This window comes from Gossypium hirsutum, chromosome D03 (genome assembly GCF_007990345.1).
Source record: "Gossypium hirsutum isolate 1008001.06 chromosome D03, Gossypium_hirsutum_v2.1, whole genome shotgun sequence".
NCBI classification, from domain to species: domain Eukaryota; kingdom Viridiplantae; phylum Streptophyta; class Magnoliopsida; order Malvales; family Malvaceae; genus Gossypium; species Gossypium hirsutum.
This window is the reverse complement of record NC_053439.1, coordinates 5,074,422-5,081,389: the sequence shown is the minus strand read 5'-3', so window position 1 is coordinate 5,081,389 and position 6,968 is coordinate 5,074,422. Positions and strand designations below refer to the sequence as shown.

The window sequence follows — 6,968 nt, the reverse complement described above, 5'->3', positions numbered from 1 at the left end:
CAACATAAGTATCTAAAAAAATTAAACTTAGTAGAAAACCTCTCAGTAAACAAATATATGAAAGATTGAAACTTTTTTAAAAAAATAAGAAGAAAGATTAAAACCTTGAATTTATTCATTAAGTCCATTAGAAAAAAATAGTTTGAAAGAAATCAAAGGTTAATGGCCAAAAAAGGCTAAAAAAATACAATTATGACTATTTTGACAAAATATGCAAACGTTAATGACCAAATTTATCATTAAGTCTTTTTCCATACACAATACAAAAACATATGGCGATTAAGGGTCACCCTACCTTATACCCCTAGATGGTCTGAAGTCCTCAGAGTAGCCATTAAGCAAAACTCTCATTGATGGCGTGTAATACAACTCATAATAACATTTTGTATGTAACATCCTTAATACCTCCTGAGATGTGAATTGTGTCGTGTTAAAATTTTCGAAGTAGATAAATAGTTGTTATTATTATTATTAATGGAGAGGATAGTTGGATATTATAAGAAGTTAAAAAGACTTTTGAATTTAGGAAAATTAATTTGAGGAATGGACTAAATTGTAAAAGTGTGAGAAGTGTTGGGCCATTGTGTAAAAATAAAAAATGATTAAATTAAAAAAATAATAAAAAATTAATAACATATTGAGCTATTATAAAATATATAATTTTAATTAAAATTTAGTTATATTTTAATTTTGAGTTGAATTTATTAAATTATTTTTATATAAAATTAGTTAGTTATCATTATTTGGAAGTGTGATTAATGAAAAATTAATTAAAATATAAAAATTAAAAATTAATATTATAATTTTAAAAATGATCTCAAAATCAATATTATAATTAAATTAAAATTTAAATATTTAACGCATAAAAATATTTAAAAAATTAAAAAAAATACCTTAGGCTTTCAAATAACATGTCATCAAACTGAGTAATTTTCAAATGATTTTTTTCTTTCCAAAAGGAAAATCCATTATAAAAATATGGATCCTTAGGCGCAATTTAAAGTCATTTGAACTTTGCTAAGCTAACATACGCATGGAGACCTAGGCGCCCGAAACCATTGGGTGCATCGCCATCTCCATATCTCTCACCAAGAAAATTACCCCTAACAATGTCTTCCCCTCTCAATTCAAATCCTCCCCCCTAAACCCTAATCAGAAACCCCAACACGAACAATGTCAATCGCGTTTCAAAACCTCCTTACCCCTTCATCTTCCCTTTTAAACCCTTATCTCAAAACCCCTAATTCTTTCCTTCCAATCACCTCCCCCATCTCACCTTCCCCCCCGCAGTTCTACATTTCCGGACCCGAAATTTTCTCAGTCTCAGCTCCCACCATCCTTCTTCCCATTCCTTTATCAAAGCCTACGACTCCGGTTCTTCAATTGCCACCTCATCAGACCAAAACCCTACTTTTGATTCCATCAATTTAGATTCTTTTCTCTCAGCTGCTGAACTTTTTGCATTTTTTCTTCGGCTGTTGTTTCGGTTGTTTATGTCGTTTCGGATTGGAAAGGTGTCGTTTTGGGTGGGGTTTGGAGGAGGGTTATGGCCTGGAATGTCTTAGGCTTGGTGAGTGGGTTTGCCATCGGGGCGTGGATTAGGAGGCGCCAGTGGCGGAGAATTTGTGTGGAAACAGCAAAGGCTGGTGGAAAAAGGTTGAATTTGGTTGACAGGATTGAGAAATTAGAGGAGGATTTAAAGAGTTCCGTTGCCATTATTCGTGTTTTGTCTAGGCAACTTGAGAAGTTGGGGATTCGATTTCGAGTAACAAGGAAAGGTTTGAAACAGCCTATTGAAGAGGTAACACTAAAAAAAACATAGTCATTTGTTGAAATTCTTGTTGATAAATGTTAAAGCTTTTAGTTATATAATTAAAGGAGTTGACTAATTCTTGCTGCTTAAAGTTATAAGGTTTGAATTAGAGAATTAATGATGGAGTCGAAGAAATAGCGGAGGGTAGTCGAAAATTATATGCATTTTGATGTTCAGCAAAATGATTGTTTTGTTAAGGCTAAGAGTATTGAAGGCAAAATGTTTGCGTTGCAGTTCTATTTGATTGTGCCATCTTTAGTCTATGTAACCCTGCCTTTGATGCTGAGACTTTATATAGATGAGTAAACTAGCATTAGCTATGGCTCCAATTTGATAATAATGAAGATCTCATTCCCCTTGCTGCTTCTATTATGAATAAATGGGAAGGCAAGCTGATGATAACAGATTATATTTACTAATTTGTTGTGATTTTTTGTATTTATAACTTCCTAAGCATTTTGCCGTATCTAAAGACTGCAGCTTTGGCTCAAAAGAATTCCGAGGCTACTAGAGCGTTAGCAGCTCAAGAAGAAATCCTGGAGAAGGAGCTTGAGGAAATTCAGAAAGTTTTGCTGGCAATGCAGGTAACATTTTAGCACTGATTAATTCTTTTAATTTTCTGAACTTGTTAGTACATGATGCTCCATTGCTGTAGAAGTTCCATGATGGCACTTTAAGTGAAGTTAAATTTGGTTCTGATAGTAGCTATTTACAGTCTTGTACTCTTGTTGTTCCAAAGGGTTTTCAGAGATCAAATATCCCAAGCTCTATTCTGTCTTTTATAGTTATTTTGAATGATAGAAATAGAGTGTCGCTTGGATTTAGCAAAGCTTTAAGCCTCTCTAAAACTGAATTGCTCGCATTTTGTTCCAAAATCATTGTGCCAATAGAAAACTTGTTGTCTTCATTGGCAACTGGTAATCAGTAAGAACAGTCAAGCTTGTGGCTTTTGGATTCTCAACTTGTACTTAATGATTGATTCAACACATGGATTTTCATTGGATTCTCAGCATGTGATTAATGATGATGTATTCTATAGGAGCAACAACAAAAACAACTTGAGTTAATCCTTGCGATTGCAAAGTCGGGGAAGTTGTTTGAAGACAAGCGGGAACCTAGTCAAGAGAAAGATACGGTTGAAGCATGTAAGTCAACTGAGGAGGCAAAACAAATGGAAGTCAACCAGACTCGACCTTTAGGTACAACTAGGGGATCTGGCAATGACAGAAGATAAGAATTGAAGCAGTAGATGTTGTCAGCGTGCATGTAATTAACAGTGCATTGCCAATTTGTCTGAACCTTACAACATACAAGGCCCTTGGACTGCCATAGATGCCACCGGAGCTTATGTTTGAGCATTAACATTTTTTCCCTGAAATTCTGCTTGTCTGTTGATAGTTTCCCCTTGCAGCCCTGCTGCAATTGAAGATTGATGAAGAGCTAGAAATGTATAAAAACATAATAAAATGGTACACTTGCTTAATTTTCAGTTGAGCATAGAAACTTGCCTAGATGAAAGAAATGGCTTTTTTTGTGCTTAGCTTGTGTCTGTAATTCTTTTGCATGATGTTCCTGATAATCATACAAAGCGGGTTATTGTTGTATTTTCTCTATGTTATAGTTCTGTTTTGGTACAACTTGGTGGCAGCCGTCTTCGTACTCACCACTCTCCAGTTCTGCAAACTTTTTATATTGTACCAGTTTCTTTTTATCAGAAGCTTTCTCTGGAGAATAATAGTACATCTTTTATATTCAATATCCGACTCTAACATGAATATTGTCCTAAGCATTATAGTTGCTTTAACTTAGCTCCTCTGCTTTTTTTTCCATACTAAGATTCTCTCTAATCTTTGGATGAAGAAAATTACTTAGACCTCGTAATATGATATTACAGCAGTGTTAAAGCATATGTTTCTATGCGGTCGTGTTTCACATGTGCTGATTTATGTACCATTGATTTACATGAGTCCACATGGTATTCCACTATCATCATTCAGGTGATTCGGTTGAAAAGATGTTTTCTTCATGGTGATTGAAAACTGCAGCCCCCCATCGAATCAGATGCTTCAAAATGATGGATTATAATGCAATTATGAGAATAGCTTTCTTCTCTAGCTTGACGACAATGGGACACACGGCTTTGGCTTAATGATGAAGCATTGGAAAACAATGCTTTAAAGACAAGCCGTGGTTCTTTTTTTCTCCCAATCCTCAAAATTGACCTTTTTTGAAATACTTAATTGATTATAAACGTAAGCATTAACTCAAAGTCAAAAAGGATAAAGTATGACAATCCTCCTTTTTGTCACAATCTGATCAATTAATTTCTTTGATATTCCATACAAGTCATCATACACACCATTTGGACCATCTTTACAAATCCCACTAATTGTATAATTATTGTAGGTACAGTACATAAAGCATGTGACATGGGGCATGGAAATGCTATGACATGTCCATCTCAATTACTAGGGAAACACATTCTTTTGCTACATATTACAAGTTCTATTTTTTTATTATTACAAATACTCATAGGAAAACTTGTTTTATATACTACTACCTTATAAGAACAATGTTTGTGCATAGCAAAGGGGAATCAAAAAAGTGCTCACCGCAGTCTGTGTAGAGCTCGAATGGATAACAATCCCTTCAAGGGGAGAGGGGCCAATCGAACGCAGCATTTTCCAAGTCAAAACCGTCGTAGAACCTCATTTCCACATCTTCTATACTTTGGTCGTCTTCCCAATCCACATCTGATATCTCATCATCGTAATCAATACCGACATCTCCAGCAACAAAGTCCCAGGCCAAGTAACCTGAGGAACCTGAATAGTTTGAACAATCATCCCAGCCCTTCATCCCAAAATAATCCACAACGAGAGGTCCGACCACCTTCAGCCGTGAGAATTTCTTGACAAGATTTTCATCCAGCTTCACGTTCCAACATCCTCTCACGTCCAATAATTCAAGCGCAGGGCAGTTTTCAAGTATCTTAACCACACCTTCTGTGCTAATAAGCAAGTATGCTACCTCGAGTTGCTTGAGCTTCGGCATTGTGGTAGCAATAGCAAGGGCCTCATCATCTTGAGACAGTTTGCCAACTACCTCTAACGGGTGCATTGTTCTCCTCAATCCCATTAGTAACTTACAGTGCTTGCCTATTGCTTCAAGTGCCGGAGCTCCAATATTCCTGCAGTAACTAACATCCAAGAAAGTCACCGAAGAGAGCCTCCCAGCAACCTGTTCCACTACTGAATCATTTATTTCACTTCTTGGCAGCCGTAAAGTCCGAAGAGATTTCGCACTAGAAGCAGCAGGAAGTAAGAGTATCCAATATAAGTCACAAAATAGAACAGAATGTAACCATTGATAATAGAATCTTCTGCAGATTATTTACCATGAAATTGGTTATTGTTCCCTAATCTATCAGTGAGATATTCAAAGTACAGAAACTCAGCAAATTCAGAAGGAAATGAAACTTACAAGTAGCTTCATCTAACTATACATTAATTTTCAGTTTCATATTAGTTGCCTAAGCTAATATTTCAACAACACCATGTACTCCCATGCCATCTTTTTCCAACTAAACCGGTTAAACTGGAAGTGCAGATTGAGCTCGTGAAATAATTCATATAGAATCTATAGTGTTGTGTTTCTATGTTCTTCCAATCATAATGCCAAAGGGATATAAATAGAAAATGCAAATTGAAAGGCATAGATGGAAACATGTTATGTCCTTACTTATCTGCAATGAATGAAAAACTCTGGCCATTAGGGAGACCAGTAACACAGAGCTTGCGGAGTGAACCCGAACTTCTAGTAATCAGCATTTGAAGCATGCGATCAAGGGTCTCGGGCCGGCATTGTTGGCTCCATTGTTCGATGTCGATGTCCTGCCAGCAATAAGGTCCACTAACTGCTCTCTGCCATGATTTGCACACCCTTGGGATTACAGTGAGTATCTCCTGGAGTGAAAGATTATTGAAAATCAACCCAAGTGCATCTGGAATCAATTCATCCCAGCACCTGAATTCACCATCCTCTTCCATCTGCAAAAAGTAAGGCATAAAAATATTTCAATAAACAAATTACTGAAAATTATTTCTTAAAAAAAAAAAAGACAAGCTAATTGAAACTGAATCATAATCTTCTAGTAGGAAGAAAATAAAGATACATGTAGCTCAACAGAAGCTAAAGCAAAATGGGGCCTAAATTGGATTAAATGAAACAACAACAATAAATAAAATCAGGGTTTACTAGTAAAAGAGAAAACTGAAGAACAAACACATTACCCGTGCACCACAAACCTATATAGTCTTTTCAAGCATCTAGAAACCCAAATCCAAACACCTTTTGAAAATTTCTACTCAAACCACATTGATCAGATACCTAAGAAAAATAAACAATACCCATATCAAGAAACAGCTAAAAGAATCCAATTATGCAACAAAAAAAAATTAAAGCAAGCAAGCAAGAAAGAAGACTTTTTTCCCAACAAACCAAAAAGGTCTTTACTAGTTAGAAAAAATGGGATCAAAGAGAAACAAGTAGCATCATTAAACAAGTCAATGCAATAACACTGTACCACACACACACACAAAAAAAAACTTTTCTTTGAACAATAAAAGCAAAACTGACAAGAGAAAAGCTTTACACTTTACAGATAGCAAGAAGAAAAGAAAAAGCATAAGAACAAAAAGATTTTCACCAGAAGATGGGTCCTTTTTTTGGTGCTGGATCTTAAAACAACGCGGTTTATACGGCAGAAAGAAAGGGTAAAGAGAGAAGAAAGGTGAAAGAAGAGAAGGGGGGAGTGAGTGACAGCAGATGACAACAGAAAGAACAAGGGAAAAAGCAAAAAAGAGAAACGTGAAAGAAAGAGTTTTTAAGTAAAATTATTGAATGAGGAAATGTCGGGTAACAATGGGAATTTAGATATAATATATAAATATCATCAGATATTTCATACTTGTCTGCTATTTTTATATATGTATTTTAATTCTAATTTTTCTTTTTATTTAATTATTTTTGAGTTTAGCAGTAGCTGAACAGATAGACGTCAGAGGAATTGATGGTTACTACCGTCTGGTTGGTTTTCACTTGATGATAGATAAATTATGTATTTCTTTTTCAATTTTTATTGGTAAAGTGAATC

The 6,968-nt window shown here is 35.2% G+C and overlaps 1 protein-coding gene and 1 non-coding gene across 9 annotated transcripts; one reads left to right on the top strand and one right to left on the bottom strand.

Moving 5' to 3' along the window:
- Positions 1-1,244: 1,244 nt before the first annotated feature.
- On the top strand, positions 1,245-3,569 carry LOC107950440 (uncharacterized; the record flags this gene model as incomplete). The annotated part of the gene is made up of 3 exons (XR_005911250.1): positions 1,245-1,801; positions 2,287-2,397; positions 2,853-3,569. It is a non-coding gene; the product is annotated as an uncharacterized protein (transcript).
- A 543-nt stretch (positions 3,570-4,112) lies between these two features.
- Positions 4,113-6,765, bottom strand: LOC107950439 (F-box protein FBW2). Of its 8 annotated transcripts, none has more exons than XM_016885287.2 (4): positions 6,522-6,765; positions 6,121-6,202; positions 5,555-5,862; positions 4,113-5,117 (listed from the first exon to the last, which is right to left on the bottom strand). In XM_016885287.2, the coding sequence occupies exons 3-4, from the start codon at positions 5,860-5,862 to the stop codon at positions 4,463-4,465; spliced, it is 963 nt and encodes a 320-aa protein (XP_016740776.2). In that variant the 5' UTR covers positions 6,121-6,202; positions 6,522-6,765; the 3' UTR covers positions 4,113-4,462. The 8 variants fall into 8 exon arrangements, with proteins under 8 accessions (XP_016740776.2, XP_016740774.2, XP_040945590.1 ...); XM_016885285.2 differs by having other exon boundaries at positions 6,106-6,202; positions 6,522-6,764; XM_041089656.1 differs by having other exon boundaries at positions 6,106-6,202; positions 6,468-6,727.
- Positions 6,766-6,968: the final 203 nt, after the last annotated feature.

Excerpts from the sequence above, each read along its gene's own strand:
- LOC107950439 (XM_016885287.2), bottom strand. The coding sequence starts at position 5,862 with ATGGAAGAGGATGGTGAATTCAGGTGCTGGGATGAATTGATTCCAGAT. Across the intron at positions 5,118-5,554 it reads TTTTCATTCATTGCAGATAA|TGCGAAATCTCTTCGGACTT; the intron begins GTAAGGACATAA and ends TGCTGCTTCTAG.